At 39.5% G+C, this 18,898-nt stretch overlaps 1 protein-coding gene across 4 annotated transcripts in view; it reads left to right on the forward strand.

Annotated features, from left to right (window-relative positions):
* LOC122355373 (transformation/transcription domain-associated protein) overlaps window positions 1-18,898 on the forward strand; it is a 69,441-nt gene that overhangs the window by 19,988 nt on the left and 30,555 nt on the right. For 3 of the 4 annotated variants that reach the window (XM_043253559.1, XM_043253561.1, XM_043253560.1), the window contains exons 32-50: window positions 1,469-1,588; window positions 1,942-2,061; window positions 2,202-2,366; window positions 2,469-2,650; window positions 2,777-2,975; window positions 5,368-5,496; window positions 5,839-6,105; window positions 6,733-6,939; window positions 7,104-7,262; window positions 7,375-7,509; window positions 7,642-7,752; window positions 7,885-8,031; window positions 11,200-11,413; window positions 11,752-11,889; window positions 12,608-12,754; window positions 15,036-15,238; window positions 17,236-17,357; window positions 17,765-17,978; window positions 18,796-18,898. The exon at window positions 18,796-18,898 is cut by the window's right edge and continues 77 nt beyond it. In XM_043253559.1, the coding sequence (XP_043109494.1) occupies window positions 1,469-1,588; window positions 1,942-2,061; window positions 2,202-2,366; window positions 2,469-2,650; window positions 2,777-2,975; window positions 5,368-5,496; window positions 5,839-6,105; window positions 6,733-6,939; window positions 7,104-7,262; window positions 7,375-7,509; window positions 7,642-7,752; window positions 7,885-8,031; window positions 11,200-11,413; window positions 11,752-11,889; window positions 12,608-12,754; window positions 15,036-15,238; window positions 17,236-17,357; window positions 17,765-17,978; window positions 18,796-18,898 (3,082 nt within the window). The remainder of the gene's footprint in view (window positions 1-1,468; window positions 1,589-1,941; window positions 2,062-2,201; window positions 2,367-2,468; window positions 2,651-2,776; window positions 2,976-5,367; window positions 5,497-5,838; window positions 6,106-6,732; window positions 6,940-7,103; window positions 7,263-7,374; window positions 7,510-7,641; window positions 7,753-7,884; window positions 8,032-11,199; window positions 11,414-11,751; window positions 11,890-12,607; window positions 12,755-15,035; window positions 15,239-17,235; window positions 17,358-17,764; window positions 17,979-18,795) is intronic. The other variant, XM_043253562.1, reaches the window with a different exon arrangement.

Raw genomic sequence — 18,898 nt, forward strand, 5'->3', positions numbered from 1 at the left:
TTAATTAGGCGCCATCCACCCCCAGGCCGCCTAAGTAACAAGCCTCAGAGTTCTAGATCCTCGTTATCTTGTTGGACAGATAACCTTGTAGAGTAGGAAAAGGTGAGAAGGGGACAAAGCCTTTCTGTTTTCACCCTTCAAAACGAGCTGCCATTCTTTCTGTCTTGTTCACGCCCTGCCTTTCTCTAAAATGTATTATAATTACATGCAAATTGGCCCTCTGTTCCTGCAGTTCTTAATATTCTTACAACAATGACAGAATGACCAGCCATACATGACAATGAGGCGGGGTCAGTCGGGTTCAGGGTTGGAAGGGTGGGGGGCATTCAGAATCCTAGTTCCAGAAGATTAGTTTAGTCATACAGAAGGAAAGGTCAGTTCAGGGAGAATGTACAGATTTATCCTTCTTGAGAGCATATACTCAGATAAGCCCATGCTGGGGTGCTGCTTCTGTACTGGGTTTGTTTTTCAGTGCTTGTATTTCAATGTTTTCTCAGTGTAAAAATATCTTGACAGTGTCCCAAATATAGTGCGAAGATGCAGTCAGGGATTATGAAGAATGTGCTTTGTTCATTGTGCCATTCTGTACAAAGGGATTTTTTTTCATATTTATTACAAAAACTAGTCATGTAAATGGTTTACCCCTGCAAAAAATCATTAACATATATGCTTTTAGGACAACTTTTATAAATAACAAAGCATGTCTGTGTATGTTCTGCATAACCTAAATACTTCCCATAATATTTTATTTATTGCATTTAAAGGTTTAACAACAATCATCAGTTTTGCAGTTATGCATCATTTAGCTCTTTGTTCCTAACATCCATACTTTGTATGCCCTTCATGCTAATGAAAATCAGTGGATGGAGTCCAGCTGAAAAGCTGCCCATTTTCATTCAGAAAAGCTTATTTTTCTTTTTTTCATTTTCTTTTTTTTTTTTTCTTCTTCATATTTTTTGGCCTTTGTAACAATTGCACAACCTAGAAGGATTGCTTTGCACAGAATTGCACACACCACCATTCAGATGAACCCATCTCCTCCATCCATACAGCACTCATTACCCACACTGCTTTGCTGATTGTCTGTTGTCTCCTGTTCTGGCGCAGCCTGCCATGGAGGGTGTAGAGGTGAGATGGCGGCCTGCTGCGGGGTCTTCACTGGCTCCGCTCTCATTGTGCTCGTGGTTACTATGTGCTAGTGAAGTCTTTGTAACCGTATCTCTGTGTCTGTGGTGTTGTGTTTGACCTCTACGTTTCACATTTCTGAGGTGGTCCCTCTCAAACCTGCTAGCGTATAATGTCCTGTGGATCTATGATGTTTTCAGGAACCAACCTGCCACTCTGACTTTCCTGCAGATGTTCCTCAACTTGTCATTGTTGATTATATATTACAGGAGGTACACTTGGTTTTTCGTTGCTGGTTATCACTGACAGTCACTGTGATGCATTCCTTCATTCACTTCTGCAGGAAATGAGGATCTGTTCAGCCATTATAAACCTCTTCCACCTGATACCAGCTGCTCCTCAGACACTGGTGAAACCTCTGCTGGAAGTGGTCATGAAAACAGAGAGGGCAATGCTCATAGAGGTACAAGATTGGCATGCAAAAATACATAGAGGTGTCAAATGGAATGGAATATAAATAGTTATTAGTATTTATGTCAGCCAGCATTGAAATCAAGATAATTCGGCTAATCTGGTAGCTTTGTAAATCAGAGTGTATGTATAATATATGTATGTACAATACACATACATTTGAAGTACTGTTTAAAAGTTTGGGATCAGTGTGTATATATATCTTTTAATTTCTAGAAAGGCATACTTTTATTAAGCAAGCACCCATTTCATCCAAAAAAAAAGACAATTTTTGCAAAAATACTAAGCAGATATTTTTTATACAATAGCAATATTGTGGTTTTATACAATGTTCTTACTTCACAGGCCGGCAGTCCCTTTAGAGAGCCACTGATCAAGTTCCTGACGCGTCATCCATCTCAAACTGTGGAGCTTTTCATGATGGAGGCCACTCTCAATGACCCACAGTGGAGCCGCATGTTCATGGTTTAGTTTTTTTTTTCTTCTTTTTTTGTCTATAACTATACAGTATTGTCTTTGTTTAAAATTCCTTACCATTATCTATGATTTATGAATGTTGCTTTTTTTTCCTCCCTTCATTCTTTTATAATTTTTCTCATTGGCAGAGTTTCCTTAAGCACAAAGATGCCAAGCCACTTCGAGATGTCTTGGCTTCCAACCCAAATCGATTTGTCCCTCTGCTGGTTCCAGCTGGACCTGCAACAACTGTGAGACCTGGGTCTCCTTCCACAAGCACTGCTCGCCTTGACCTACAGTTCCAGGCAATCAAGGTGGGCCAAACACTCTCTTAACTGAACCGTTTACTGTTGAAGTTGATGTAATGTGCTTGTTTGTAGAGTTGAATATTAATGAGCATTAATCAACTCCCTCAGATCATAAGCATCATTGTGAAAAATGATGAAGGCTGGTTGGCGGGTCAGCACTCTTTAGTGAGTCAGCTCAGGCGCGTGTGGGTCAGCGAGGCTTTCCAGGAACGCCATCGCAAAGACAACATGGCTGCAACCAACTGGAAAGAGCCCAAATTACTAGCATTCTGTCTGCTTAGCTACTGCAAGTAAGTGTTTTCTGTTTGCTAGCTCAAAAATTACACACTTCACATGTTTACATGTTGTTCATCACTTGATAAGTGGATTTTTACACTAAATTTTTATACTAAAGTTGTCTTTTTTTTTTATTTCAGACGCAACTACTCTGAGATCGAGCTACTCTTTCAGCTGTTGAGAGCCTTCACCGGTCGCTTCCTCTGCAACATGACCTTCCTGAAGGAGTACATGGAGGAGGAGATCCCCAAGAACTACAGCATAACACACAAACGAGCACTCTTCTTCCGCTTTGTGGAGTTCAATGACCCACACTTCAATGATGAGCTCAAGGCAAAGGTGAGATTATACCATTTGTTCACCCGTGTATGAGTATTAACATGTTAAGAAGAAACTCCCATGGATTTTGCCTTTGTAGTGACCTCTCATTTTTGATGCTACCATGAGTGTGAAGTGTGACGGATGTCATGACACAAACCTCCATGGTCGGCATTATAAATTCCACCTTTGCGGTACATTTCTGTTGAGAGTGGCACAGCGTCACGCTCTCTTAACGCTGACCATCTAATGCGGCTAACAACCAGCCCCTGCTGAATATGTATACTCAGGAGGGGAGAAAGACAGGGACTGGTCGTGCATAACACACTCAGTTCTCAAAGGCACGTCTTCACAGTCAGCCGAAGTCTTTGAAGAATGCTAATGAATATTTATCTGCAGATTACTCTAATAGCCATTGCTCATACGCTGAGGGTTTGCCTTTAATCAGCCCTGGAGTAGATGGGTAACGAAGATGATGGAGCATGGCTCAACACAAAGAAGTTTTCTGCTAGCTCAGAAGCATCAATTTATTATTTATTTATTTATATTTTGGGTGACATTTTTCACAGAGTGCCAAAATATTGTACGGTCTTGTTGGAAGATATGCTCAAATTTCACATCATCCCATCATTAGCCAGTGATATTGTTTAATTATTTGTTTACTTGGTTTCATTGCTGGAAAGTGAATCAACTCTAGCATAAGGCTAAAAGCAGCCTGAATTTGTATTTAACCTAACAAATTAATTGAAACTTTGCATAATCCATCAGTTATTTAAAAACGAGTAAAGAACATTACATACCTGTTTCAGCGATGACTCATCAGAATGCCTCTGATTGGCCGTTGCATTTATAATCTCAGCATAATCGTGTTTTATTTGTTATAGTGCTGTTAAAACGTGTTAAAAAGAAATAGAATACAACGAACAAGCACTAATATTAATTAGGTAATATAACTAGCCTACTACTTCTACTAATACTGCTATCATAGATACTACCGGCACAACCCTATCGCATATATTAATGTTACATTTTTTGGCAATGTTCCCTTCTTTGTTGATTGTCTGTACACCTGTGGAGGGCTTTATAGTGAGCAAGCACTCCCTGGAGTACTTGGACCCACCAGTAAACGGGTCAGTCTGGATATTGAAGGCTGTGTTTCTTATCACCGCTTCATTTTTATTCATGCGAAAGAATTCCATCAAATTTGAGTAAGAGATCAAATGCCAGTTTATTAAAATGAACTGGAGGTTCTCCTCAAATTGCCACCCTCTACTATGACATTGAGAAACGTTAGCCATATATCGGCAGATAGTCTTCACAGCCTTGATGGCTGGGGCTGCTCTTGCTCTGCTAAATCACCCCTCACAGCCAAACAGACGTTGCATCCCAAACATTCCCCAGGAGAGCTCAGCAGCTGCGCACTCTTAACAGAATACACGTTTAAGGTGATGTTTTCAGGCAGCTGGAGCCGCAGCGGTTTGGGCTGTGATGGATCATGTAGAAAAGGATTTGTTGTGATCCATCACTCATGTGAACGGTAGAGGGGCTCATTAGGACGAGGGATAATGAAGGAACACCTGCAGCCCCACGGCCCCCATGTTTGAATAAATCCACATTCTGATGCACACTTCAGTTAGCAAACAACACAACCATTGTGTAGGACTATTGTCATGTACAAAGCTAGTATTGTCCCTTAACTTAAATTACCATGTTGTACATGGTTGACATGCTTATTAATCTCGGATTGTCTTTCAAATTAATAATGTAGAGCAGAAACAAAGCCGTTAGCATTCAAATATGCTAATTATGTAACATAATGTATGGCAAGTCAGGGATTGAAGGAGTTAGGGAATTGAAGGTTTTGAGCATCTAAAAACATGACCACAGCTTGCCAGCGATGATAATATAATGATCAACAGGGAGATTAATACTATTAACTTACAAATTAACCACATCTGAGGTTGTGCTCTTCTCTCTCTCTCCCTTGTTTGGCATAATCACACTTTTCAATGGATTTATCTATGCCAGTGCTGCCAAAGCAGCCATGGTTTTGATAATTTGAACAAATTCAGTAAATTACAACATACTTAAAAAATATATAAAAAATACACTCACCATAAAACTTGTTTTATTAAAGTTAACAAAAAGCAATAAGTAGAATTGTTGGCATATGGTTAAATTATGTACTCACATGAAGACCCCAATGGCCCTTAGTTCGTTTTTATGAAGGAAGCAGGTTACCCATCATAGGGACGGTTATAGTCAGATGTCTTTCTGTTATCATAATTGATGATGACAGTGATGATGATACAGTTGCTTTCATTTATATTTATATAATTTAAATTCCCTATTCTTTATTATCCTCTATGTACATGTATAAATGTAACTTATATGTTATATGCCCACTTTCCAGGTGTTGCAGCACATCCTGAACCCAGCTTTCCTACACAGCTTTGAGAAAGGGGAAGGCGAGCAACTGTTGGGGCCACCCAATCCAGAGGGTGACAACCCTGAGAGCATCACTAGTGTCTTCATCACCAAGGTAACCCTCTCCAGCAGCACCATAAGCAGTCTTTTATTGAGTCACCAGTCTATCTAGGATGACCTCTGGCTGTTATTTCACTGCCAGAAATGTCAAGGCCACAATAAAGGTCATAGTGTTTGTTTTTCATTCAATGAAGGTTAATAGCCTTCATTTATTTCACGCTTAAATTGATTGTCTCTCCCCTGCTGGTAATCATCATGGCAAAGAGCAACATTTTCAGTAGGAACAGAGGCTGCTGAGTGTAAACTGACTGCTATATGACGTCTGCTATATGCCTCACAGACCTTAAAACAATGCATTGCTTGAGTGTCTTGTAACACATTTTTCCTGTTATTTTAGGTTCTTGACCCTGAGAAGCAGGCAGACCTGGCCGACTCATTGAGGATTTACTTGCTTCAGTTCTCAACCCTGCTGGTAGAGCATGCTCCTCATCATATCCATGACAACAACAAGAGCAGAAACAGCAAGCTGAGGCGTCTCATGACCTTCGCTTGGCCTTGCCTGCTCCCCAAAACCTGCGTGGATCCGGCCTGCAAATACAGCGGCCACCTCTTGCTGGCTCACATTATTGCCAAGTTCGCCATTCACAAAAAGATTGTGTTACAGGTAATATATAATATTTTAGTGGAAACCTTTTTATAACCTTTTTTTTTTCCAGGTTTCTTTGAATAGCAATTTTAAAATAATGGCATTTATTTATAATAGAAATCTTTATAAATTTCTCTAATCTAGAAATCATGTCTCTACATATATCAGTTTGACAAATTGAATGCATCCTTGCTGAATAAAAGTATTAATTTCTTAAAAAAAAAATCTAATCAATATTACGCTGGTAAAGGAATAATTTCTTTTTCTATTTTCTAATTTTATTTAAGCCATTTAAAAATCATTAGAGCCTATATATTGCTGTAATTAAAAAAAGACTAAAGACTAAAATTAGGGTATTCATTTTTTGCTAGTTTTGGCTTGGGCCATGATGGAATTCAAATGTATTCAATAGATCAAATCTTTAGGGGTTATTTCTTTTTAATTAAGGAAATAACATGACACGTTTTTAATAAATAGGATTTCTAGGCTTTGGTAGATAAAATTTCTGAAACTCAAATACTTCACTTACCTCAACATTTCAAACAATGTAATAGCACCTGTGAGCTTTTGCTACTTAAAGGTTAGTTTCCAGTAGTCAACATCTTCCTTCTGTAAAATGCCGTTAAAAGTTTCTGTTGTCTGCAGGTTTTCCACAGCCTGCTAAAGGCTCATACTATGGAAGCACGTGCCATTGTTCGGCAAGCCATGGCAATTCTGACACCTGCAGTACCTGCTCGGATGGAGGATGGTCATCAGATGCTCACACACTGGACCCGCAAGATTATTGTAGAAGAGGGTCACACAGTTCCTCAGCTTGTCCACATACTTCACCTTATTGTACAGCACTTCAGAGTATGTAAAGTCACCCAACTCTAGTTATACTTCATATAGTTTTATTTTCCAGTATTCAATTTTTTTATTGCACAGCCTTAACTCTTATGTCTAATAGTGTAGTTTGTGTGGTAGATAATATAAAATTCTAGAGATTGCTAAAGTGTATGTTTCTCTGCCTACAGGTATATTACCCAGTGAGACATCACCTGGTTCAACACATGATTAGTGCTATGCAGCGATTGGGCTTCACCCCAAGTGTGACTATCGAGCAAAGGAAATTGGCAGTGGACTTGGCCGAGGTTGTCATCAAATGGGAGCTCCAGAGAATCAAAGACCAACAGGTTTGTTGGCAGGAAATAAAATGGCTAAATAAGTCTTCTGAGATTAATTTCATGCAGGTAAAAGTTACTGTACATTCCCAGCAATGATGTATAAATTTTTCACTTTTGTTAGCCTGAATCAGAAGCTGATCCAGGGAGTGTGGGTGAGGGTACGAGTGGAGCCTCTGGTGCAATGAAGAGAGGAATGTCCGTTGACTCGGCACAAGATGTAAAGAGATTTCGCACTGCAGCTGGTGCTGTCGGCACGGTGAGGAAACCTTAAACCGCTCTCTGCAGCCTGAGTGTGACCACTGTAATCAGTCTCTCATGCTCTGTACCCTGATGGACTGTGCCATGTTTGAGTACATTGGCTGTATTGTGTTTGTGTTTGTATGAACAGGTCTTCGCCCGCAGTCAGTCGATGCCAGGCACAGAGGCTTTACTTACCAAACCTGTGGAGAAACAGCACACAGATACCGTGGTCAACTTCCTCATCCGCATTGCCTGCCAGGTAGTCATCCACGAAAATAGCCACCGAAGCTGGCATGGCGTTTAAACAAAAAACAGTCTCATACCTGCTTAGTGAAGCTCACTGGAGCGTCCACTAATACTTACACAAGCTAAATTCAGTCTGTGTCTGCAGGTAAATGATAGCACTAATGTGGCAGGCTCTCCGGGTGAACTGCTGTCCCGTCGCTGTGTGAACCTCATGAAGACTGCCCTCAGACCGGACATGTGGCCCCGTGCCGAACTTAAACTGCAGTGGTTTGACAAGCTCCTTATGACTGTGGTAAGTCTGAATGCTTGTGGATTTTGGTCTGCTTTTTTTTTTCTCTTATAATTAATTTAAGTTTGAGGCTGGATATGAAATTCGCGAGTTCTTGACTGATTGTCAAAAAAGAAATACAGAAATATTTGGACTAATGTATTTAAAAAAGAAAAGAAAAGCGGGAATACCCCTGTTACTGATACAAAGTGTTCCATAAATTTGTCTCAGAGAAGAAAATAAATTGAACAGTGTTTGCATGTTTTCAATCAGATGTTTAGATTTTTCTGTGCTAATGGTGTTAATCTAATAACACCAAACAAAAGTGTGCAGAAACAAGAGACCCAGTTCTGGTATTCTTCCTCTGCTATTCACTTAATCTATATAAACTTTTTTGTGACAGCTACCAAGTTTTAATGTATTTTTAATGTAACACCAGTGGCTCTGGCCATGTGACCAACAGCAAGAATTGGTTAGCCAGTTTTTTTACAGCGCAATGACAAAATTAACATAATGCAAATGTTTGTTTGAGTCAAATGAACTGCCATTCATTCAGATGATAATTTTTTTTTTGTACTGAATATTTGTCTTTGAGCAAACAGGCCTTGAACATCTTGGAGGAGATCTTTTATTATTTGGAGTGTCTTTCCAAGCAGTTTTTATTCCAGCCAAATCGATATCCTGACTCTTATGAATGATTTTTCTTTCTTTGGAGTTCAGTAGTGTGACTAACTCAGCTGTCATCTGAGAGAACAGCTCTCAGTTAGTGAGCATCCTCCACCTGCACTATTATCACTGCAACCTCCCATCCCTCTCTCACTTCCTCTCTCATTCCACCTGTTATCAGGCAATGGGCTTCCTGTCGTTCGGACACACCACTCTATCGATTCTTTTCAGGGCCTGACAGTTATGCAGCTCCCTCTGCTCATATAGCCCTGTGATTGAAATGCTCTGATATGGCAGAGCGGAGACTGTCTGTTTCTTGTACTGGATTTTAATTTGTCCTTTGCTCATCCAAAGTTTAGAGATTAGATCATGCTTTCTTGTCCTCCTAGGAAGTATTCAGAACAATTAATGGTTTGGGAAAATTGTTTATCTGTACATATGATGACTCCTACATGACATTTGCGGTCTCTCTTGTGCCCTCTTTTTAAAACGGCAGAAAAGCTGACAATTACCACTCTACCGTATCTCCTGTCTTTATTTTCAGACCAGGTTTGACAAACAGGTCACTCATCGTCTGTGTCCCAGAGCCCTGTTGTGGAAGTGAGGTGCTCTTTTCAGCTCTCTTATACAAACTAATGGCCATTGCTGCAAATCCAAAGGGCTTTTATCATCTCATTGTGTCGGCTTGTCAGTGATTAAAGGACAGGCTGCAGGGACAAGCTTAGCTTTGTGCAAATGTGTCTGCCAGTGTCTCAGTCCTCAGGGGCCAGACCTTAGTTGTCAATATTCAGTGGCCCCTGAAACCTAATCAGCACTGGTTTTTACTCATTGTGCCAAGCCTGTGCTTTACTTGTCTTAAATGAGAGAATGAAGGTTTTTTCCCCACTTAATTTTAGCACTTTGTGTAGCGCAAGAAGTTTTAGTCCAGTAAAATTTCAAGATTCTTGATATCGTAGCATAAGCATGCAAGTAAGCCATCGGATATCATTTAGAAATGTTTAGTAACGTTATTGAAGCATTGCTTCAGGTAAAGAATCAAGTATAAATGGTTGGTTTAATCAAAAACCATGTCAAGCATACAAATGAAGTATACAGTGCTAGAGGTGCTCAAGTTAAATGGCAAATAAAAAAAAAACACTAAAATACAAATACTACCGTTTAAAAGTTTGGAATTTGGATGTTTTAATTAGTACTTGTTTTATTTAGCTTAAATACTGCAAATTGATCAAAAGTGACTCTTTTTTTTCCTTTTAAAGGTGACCTGTTATGCTCCTTTTTACAAGATGTGAAATAAGTCGTGTGTCCCCAGAGTGTATGTGAAGTTCAAAATACCCCACAGAATTTTTTTCGTAGCTTGTTAAACTTTTGCCAAGTTTAGGTTATGAGCTCCATTTATATTTGTTCCTTTAAATGCAAATGAGCTGGTGCTTTTGGACCCTTTTTCAGAAGAGGGCGGAACTTCAAGAGCTCATGCTCTGTAGAGTATTTGTTGTTGCCAGTATGACAAACAAATCTCATGCACCGAAAATGTCAAACTCTCAAGTAGTTGACTTCACATTTGTTTTAACTACTGCATTCCTATTTATGATCATTCTGTTAGCATGTGAAGACAGCCTCAGTGAAAACAGGCAGAGACGATGGTAACTTTAGCAATGTTTGGCTTTCAGGGTGTCAAGAAGCTCTTTCAGACAGGCAATTTGGAAAACAAAAATATAACAGCGATACTTTGTCAGGAGCTGATGTTCACGCTCGAAGCATTGGTATTGATTTATCTAGTGTTGAAATGATCCTTGTTTGTGAGGCAGTCCGACATTAAAATGATTGGCACAATCATATAAGACTATACTGTGTGTGTGTGTGTGTGTGTGTGTACACGCACAAGAAAACAGTAATGACGGACTGCTTCTTTTCACTCAGCGCTGTGTCTATGCTAATAAGGCAGAGATAGTCACAAATGGGCAGAACGTTCGCTTGTTCTAAGTGACACTTTATGATTTACTGGGATTAGAAAAAATGAGCTGGTTGATTTTTACTATTTTAGGCTGGTTGTTTTCACATACACTGGCCACACAACTGTATTTAATCTCCTTTTAGAGAATTTTTTTTGTTGACATTTTTGTCTTTATTAGGATAGGACAGATAAGAACTGACAGGAATCACTGTGGGGAGGGGATTGGGAAAGGTCCTCAAGACAGCATGCAAACTTGGGACGAACGTAGCTCAAAGGCTCTGTATGTCAGCGCACTGCCCTCAAGGCCGTCTTCAACGATTTCTATTTCAGTCAATGCCGTTCTTAAGAATATCCTATTCATCAATTATGGTTTTCAAAAAATATATTAAACATAAATTAGACATTAAAATATGTTAGACTGGAAAACAAATATTGTTACTATAATTTTAATCAAATGTATTCTTGGTGAGCATAACATTACTCCAGGAGAGTAATACATCTTGCCAACCTCAAACCTTTAAACTAGTGTCGTTTCCCCTGTACCTCATCATTTAGCATATCCTTCTGTTTCTCAGGAGCAGCCAAACCAGGCGAACTTCTCCAACATCTGCACAGGGCTGGAGATTCTCAGCTTCCTTCTGTCAGTGCTGCAGCCTCCGGCCATCCTTGCACACTTCAAGCCTCTGCAGCGTGGCATTGCAGCTTGCATGACCTGTGGAAACACCAAAGTTTTGAGGGCAGTCCACTCCCTCCTATCCAGACTCATGAGCACCTTCCCCACAGAACCTAGTGAGTACATCAAGCTGTGGTTGATGATATCTTCACCTACAGACCTCATTTGGGCAAAACTGCAGATATGTACAGTGAAGAATAATTGATTTGCTCCAGTGCAAAAGTGCAGTGTAGTCTAAAGGCCATTAAGACACAAACTCTTTAAATCTCCACAGAGGTTGCGAAATAATAACTTTAGACACTCTAGTGATTATTGACAACAGTATACGTTAAAGCCCTAGTTCTGTAATTACTAACCTCTTTATAATATTGTCTAATTTGTGCTAGTTTTTCAAATAACAGTGATAAACAGTAATTATGTACATTAATTTTTTTTTTTTTCTTCGAATATTTTGGCTTCTCTTTAGGCACATCCTCGGTGGCTTCCAAGTATGAGGAGCTGGAGTCTTTGTATGCTGCTGTAGGCAAGGTCATTTATGAAGGCCTCACAAACTACGAGAAAGCCAGCAGCGCTAACCCAACTCAATTGTTTGGTGAGAAAATGTAACAGCTCTACTACATGAACAAAGGGTTTTTTTCTGGAAAATCTTTCCCCAGGTTTTTCAGTTACATACTTAGAAAATGCAAATCATGTTTTTATACTTGCCACTCTTAATCTGCAAGCATGCATTTAATTTCCCAAGATTGCTATTTTTACTGTATTTTTAATCAAATAAACGTATACTTATCCTAAACTTTTTGAATGGTAGTGTGGCTCCATCTCAGATAAGAACAGTTGTTTCACAATTAATAGTTCATCTTTAATTATAGTTCATAATTGAAAACAAAAAGTGATGAAACTCTATTGAATAACATTCTAAAGTTACCAGTGTTTAATTTCAGCCCAAAATGGCACCATTGGTCAATAAATGCCTCCTGATTCCGCTCTGGCAGTGCTCTAGAGTTACATTTACCACTGATGTACTGTATGTGTCTCCATCGAGGGTGACTTTTTACATTTATCTTTCCTCCCCAGAGCTGTGATCTAAGAAATGCATTACTCTTGCTTTTTTTTTTTTTTTTTTTTTTTGTCTCCATCCTTACCCGGTAACTCGGTTAGATTTCTCCAGAAACGTCCTTGTAATACAACTACAGGGACAAAGGAGCTGCACCCAAAGTCATTAGCAAGCGCATGTCGCTTGCTGTCTCTGACAGTGTCGTGAGGGCAGCGGGGCGTCGTGTTACCAGCTTCTCTCTCCTCTTTGCTTCCAGGAACGCTGATGATCCTGAAGTCGGCCTGCAGCAACAACTCCAGCTACATCGACCGCCTCATTTCCGTCTTTATGCGCTCCCTGCAGAAGATGGTGAGAGAGCACCTGAGCCCGCAACCCAATCCCGGAGCTGCTGAAACCAGCACAGGTGACAATTCTTTAAACTCTTGTGTCAAGGGCGTTTTTCCTCTAAAGATACCTAAAAAATTTATTTCACTTTAACTAATTGGAATGGTTATGATGGAATAGTAATTATTATTATTATTATTATTATTATTGTTATTATTAAAGAGGAAGCATCATTAATCCTATTATTTTTTTATTTGCTCTTGTGTCTACGGATTGCAGGCAAATTATACAATTATAGGCACAGAGATATAGGATAGTCTGAATAGTGATATATAACAAATTTGTATTCTCTACCTGTATGAATCGAATAAACCCTCTGACATAAATACCATTTCTATAAAAATGTACTTAAAAAAAAAATTGCCATTACTTGTACTGGATCATCTTCAGTCTATGCCATTCAAAAAATAAGGAATTAATTTGTTGATAATAAACTTGTCAAATAATGTACAAACAAATCTGATGATCATGCTAAAATGAATGTGAGGCAAAATCTTCACAACACTTTAGCACATTAAGAACTTGGTGTGTTTTACGGCAACCGTAACTATTAGAAGTTATGGATTTCCTGTCGTTAGACAAACGATTTTTGTTTTCCACATCAAAGGATTTAATGGCATGATGCCAGACTGCATCTGAGGCTTTCTCAGCAAAGCTTAAAAATATTGATTCTGTGTAGTCACACAAAATTGACTATGCCAAATTTGTGGTGACACTAAACAAAACTTATTGATCACAAGTAATAATCAATTGTCACATTACAAGTTTGACTTAAAATTGTCTCCAAATATCTTTACTATTTTTTTTTTACTTGGTGTGATACTCACTGTTTTGCTTTTAGCTTCTTATTTTGTTCCAGTGTGCATGCCCCCTTGACTGCATCTTGCTGCTAAATCTATTAGGGTTTTTTTGTATAAAATTTTAAATGTAACGATAAAAGTAACAATCCTACCAGCATTGTATAACATTGTATAAGATATGACCCCTGCAGACCCTGTGGATCAAGGGCAGTAAGTCTTGACTCAAATATCTAAACAGAACAGGCAGCACACAGGTCAGATTAGTTCTTCTGTTGATGTAGCTCGATGGTTCACTAAATCATCTGAATCAATCCTAATTGGTTGCCGTCTAGAAGCAACCGTGTTAGGTTAATTCAATACAGTATGCAATGCTCAATTTAAATAATTTTGTGCTTTAGCATTGGCCTCTTTCTGTCATTATACCATCTGTACTTGGTTAGCATCACTTCCTTACTTCGAGGAGGCCGTTTTCAGGCCTTTAAAGATTTCAAGCTTGTCTTTATTTTGGATGGTATATGGAAGCCAGCTGAGGTAGGTTAAGATCTATTGCTTCTTTCTGACAGAACGGGTCCTCTTCCTCTTGGCCCAGAACTGACAGTCTGTCTTAAATTTAGGCTCTTGACAGCATGATGGAAAAATACACGCTCTTACTGGGACAGCTTTAATCCTGTTGTCTGCAGTCATCTGGAGGAGTTTAAAAGTGGGCAGAAAGACAAAAAGACACGTTGTCACCTTGGAGCAGTGTGTGAGGGAGAACCGTTTGACTTCAGCGTGTGCTGTCCATATTTGACCACTGGGTGCTGCAGGAGGGCCAATCAAATGTTAGGAGACCGGCCCATAAATCCATCCATACTGAGAAACATCTTCTGTGATTGAAGTCAAAAAGCTCCCACTGTGTCCACTGGAATATAAAATCCAGACAATCCCATCTGCTCAGTGCCTTCTTGATGCTATTATGGTTTTTTAATGGTACATGGAGATGGGATTGAACAGACACACGCACACACATTCGCACACTTTCGGCCCTGCCTGTCCTGTGCTGTCTGAAGGCCTCATGCTGCAATGTCACGCTGACAGCGTCGCCCAAGACCCCTTCACAGCGTGAGTCAGCGGCGAACTGGAAATCAGCCTCTAACATATTCTCCCCCAAGGGTTTGACTCATCAGAACAATCACATTTTACCTTGAGCAAATCAAGCAGAAAATACATTCAGAGGCCAGACTAAACTTGTAACCCGTCTCCTTTCTGCTACAGCTCTCCATGCTAAAACTCAATCACGTTCCCCCCATTTCCAGTGGGCAGAATTTCGTATTTTATGGTTCATATCCTCAGCTGTCTTTTACAATTTGTGATGTATGTTGGATGATAGCCTTTGAGATTTATATAACATTTTGCTATGTGTAGTTTCCTTTTTGAAAATCATAGAAGGCCTGTGAACCGCAACAAAAGGAAAAATAGTATCGCTGTTGTATAATCATTTTCTTCTACGTTTGATTGTAGTGACGAGCGAGTTGGTAATGCTTAGTTTGGATCTGGTAAAGGAGAGGCTGTCAGTCATGAACATGGAAATGAGGAAGAATTTCATCCAGGTCATCCTCACCTCTCTCATCGAGAAATCTCCTGACCCAAAGATTCTTCGAGCTGTGGTGAAGATTGTGGAGGAATGGGTCAAGAACTCTGGCAACACCATGGCTACCAACCAGGTAAAATCGCACAGGCCACTGGCTCAAAATAAAACATCTGGTGTCATATTATGAGGAATTTTCTTTTGGTCTTATCATACTTAACAGTGTTCCAGAAAGATTAAAATTAAGCAGCAAAGATGACATTTACATGTTAACGACTCATGGGTGATTAAACAAGTTCAGTTTAATGTACATTTATATTTTCAGTGTTTTTTCCCCCGAATTTTAATTAAGTTTATTAAGATAACAACTAAATTTGAATACAGTAACAAAGACTTTTTTTTACACTATGCCGCTTTGTTTTAAAATGCATAACTTTTGTTATGGTTATGCCTATTGTTTACACTACTTTCGAAAACGCTGGGTTGCGTTAGGGTTGCGTTTCAGTGTAAACAGACCACAACTGAGACTTAAAAAAAAAAAAAAAGATAACTGTCCACATTCTCTCTGCATATCCTTGACAACCGTCTAAAGCAGGGGTGGCAAATGTCCTGGTCTTGGGAGAGTTGCAGCCCTTTAGTGTTTTGTTTCAACCCTAATCAAACGCACATGTTTATTAGGGTTGAAGCTGAACTGTGCAGAGCTGTGTCTCTCACCACCCATGGTCTAAACAATAACATAATGATCATTGTTGTACATATAGATATGCATGGGTAGATTGCCTGTTAGACCACTCCAAGCGTGTAGACGCATCCACCATCTAAATAATAGGGCATCTATCTACACATTTCAATGGCTTTTAGAATGGTCATGTCACATGCATTTTCGGTTATGTAGTGTGGATGTTTTAGTTTAGACTAGGGTAAATTATCATTTTAAAATAAAAGAGCACTAATGTAAACGGCGCTTAAGATTGGATATGCTACCTCAGAATTTAGCTTGAATGAATAGGAGAGTACCACAAATATAGAGAGACAGATAACGGCAGTCAGATGAAAGAGAGTGAATGTCAACTTTACTCCAATAGATGCTGCATTAGAAACACACTCGAAATAGAGTTAACTTGTTGTTGTTGTTGTTGTTTTTGATAAGTTGATGCAGAGGTGATGCAATAAAAAGTGTAGTGTTACAAATGTACATTTATTAAAAATCGAAATGTCTAAAAACTTTTGAGGATTACGATGCTGATGATGAACGTTAAACACATCACAGTCTTGTGAAAATGGTCATTTTAGTCTGATCTTCATAGTATGTCAATACGTTTTGGCATACATTATTTTGTGATCCTTTCACAGACTTTGCAACGAGACTTTTGAATGATGGGGCAGTTAAAAATGATAGTCGACAGCAAAGTCAGGGAGAGAGAGGAAAGTGGTCATTATAACTGGACCTCAGGGGACAGCGTTCAATAATAAAAAATGTATGACAACTTGAAAAGAACATTTATTCATTGTTTTAGTCATTTTTTTATATATATATATATAAACGCTTTTAAAATTAGCTGTCAGTTTTAAAAGAATGTAATCTAAGAAAGAAATAAACAGGTTTTCTTTTTTCAGATCATTATATAATCCCACCCTAAACTCACGCCACTGCAAGATTTCTGAAAGAAGCAGATCTATGATTTGAGGGCATTGTAGTGCTTAGAGTTCCTTGAAAAATAGACTGTAAATGGCTTAACCTGATTCATATTTCATACATTCTAGTTTGAACAGCAAGTAATTGTCTGCTTTCCATTTCTGTAGACTTCCTAAACCGCAAAATAGTAAACCAACCTTTTGTCAACTCTAAATACAGCAGCGTTAAACATTTGAGCTCAAAGCCTATCCTGCTGTAAATGAGGCATTGTGTATTCAGTGCGCTGTGGCCCGGATAGCTGAACCCAGGTGTCTGTTCTGTTAGCCCAAGGCAAGAGAGCAGACAGGGAGAAAAAGGAGCCGAGCAAAGGTGCTGCACAGCTCTCCTGATAGATGAAAGATAAATGGACTGTATCAATCCGTTACCCCCTTCTCCTCCTCAGCTCTCCTTCCTTTCTACTGTTTTACGCTCTCTTTGTCTTCGTTTCTCTTTCCTAGGTGCCCAATCCGAGAGAGAAGTCCATTCTGCTGGTTAAAATGATGACCTACATTGAGAAGCGCTTTCCTGATGACCTTGAATTGAATGCCCAGTTCCTGGACCTCGTTAATTACGTCTACAGGTAATTACGCCGATTAATCACAGGGTCCGCTGTCCGTGCTGGCCTTCCATCTATTGCCATTAGCAACAAGACTGGCTGGTGGGTGGTAGGCCCCATTTTGATTGCTAAAGTTGGGGCTGGTGGTGTTCAGCGGCTGAGGGGCAGGAGGTATTGTGCCTTACTGTCACTTTGGGCAAGAGAGCATTTCTTCAGTGTCGGGCGCAATTCATTCTGGTGAGAACCCATAGGCTTAAATCAACAGCTGTATCTACGCGGAAACACATGCAGTGCTTAATAGCTGTTGTTTGCTAAAGACCCACCATGTTGTTTATTGTCACGCTGCATTTCACGCTGTATCAGAAGGTAAACACATCAGCAGTCTTGCAGCGTTTGTCTAAAGTACTTTGGTACTTTTTTTTTTATTTCAGAGATGAGAACCTCTCAGGAAGTGATATCACATCCAAGCTCGAGCCAGCGTTCTTGTCAGGGCTACGCTGCTCCCAGCCGCTGATCAGAGCAAAGTTTTTCGAGGTGTTTGATGCATCAATGAAGCGTCGAGTCTATGAGAGGCTTCTGTATATTTGCTGCTCGCAGAACTGGGAGGCCATGGGCAGCCACTTCTGGATCAAACAGTGCATTGAGGTACAGATTCATATTTTATTGAGAAAATGAGGAAAAATGTATGTGTCAATGTGTCATAGGCATTTTTGGAGAACACAATATGTTAATACACAAAAAAGTATGTGTATATGTAATATTAAATAAATAAAACTTAAAACGTTGATTGTATTTGTACATGTGTGTGTCACTGTATGTCTACAATTTTTTTTTATTTTTTATTTTTTTAAACGATTAAAATCTATACCGATGTATTGTACATCTTCAGTGATGTTGTAAGCTCTGTGTAGAGTGGATAACGCTTCACAATTTTGCACATGCTTAAATTACATAGAAGCTAATTGCACCTTGTATAGCATTTGTATGCATACTATATAATTTTACGGTCCCAGTATTCCTCCTTTCAGCTGGATTTTAGATAATTGTTCTTTTGGTGTTAATGCATTCAGCATGATGTAACAGCTCTGGTATTTGGCTGCTCTCGCTTAAGTCAGGTCACAATCCATCCATCTCAGCCACAATCAATGCTACTCTGGCTCTTGAATTATTAACGCTGTCCTACACATGGCGCGGCTGTGTGCGAGAATCAGCCTGCCATGATAGAGTAGAAGAATATTCACTGTTGGAGTTCTGCAGCCAGTGTCAAGCATTTAGATATATGTGCGCAAGGTTAAAAATGGCAGCTGTTAAACAATGCTGGCTCGTGCAGGTGTCACTTATGTGTGAATGTTAGCTACTTTCTTCCAAGTGTTGTGATTTTCACAGAAGAAGCAGCTGTTTGCTTGCATGTTTAAGGAATCGTGGCAGTTCAGAGTTTGATTCTGTCATCTCTGCTTCACAGCTGCTGCTGGCGGTCTGTGAGAGGAACACCACCATTGGCACCAGCTGCCAGGGATCCATGCTTCCCTCCATCACCAACGTCATCAACCTGGCCGACAGCCATG

This window comes from Puntigrus tetrazona, chromosome 12 (assembly GCF_018831695.1).
Source record: "Puntigrus tetrazona isolate hp1 chromosome 12, ASM1883169v1, whole genome shotgun sequence".
In the NCBI taxonomy this organism is placed as follows: domain Eukaryota; kingdom Metazoa; phylum Chordata; class Actinopteri; order Cypriniformes; family Cyprinidae; genus Puntigrus; species Puntigrus tetrazona.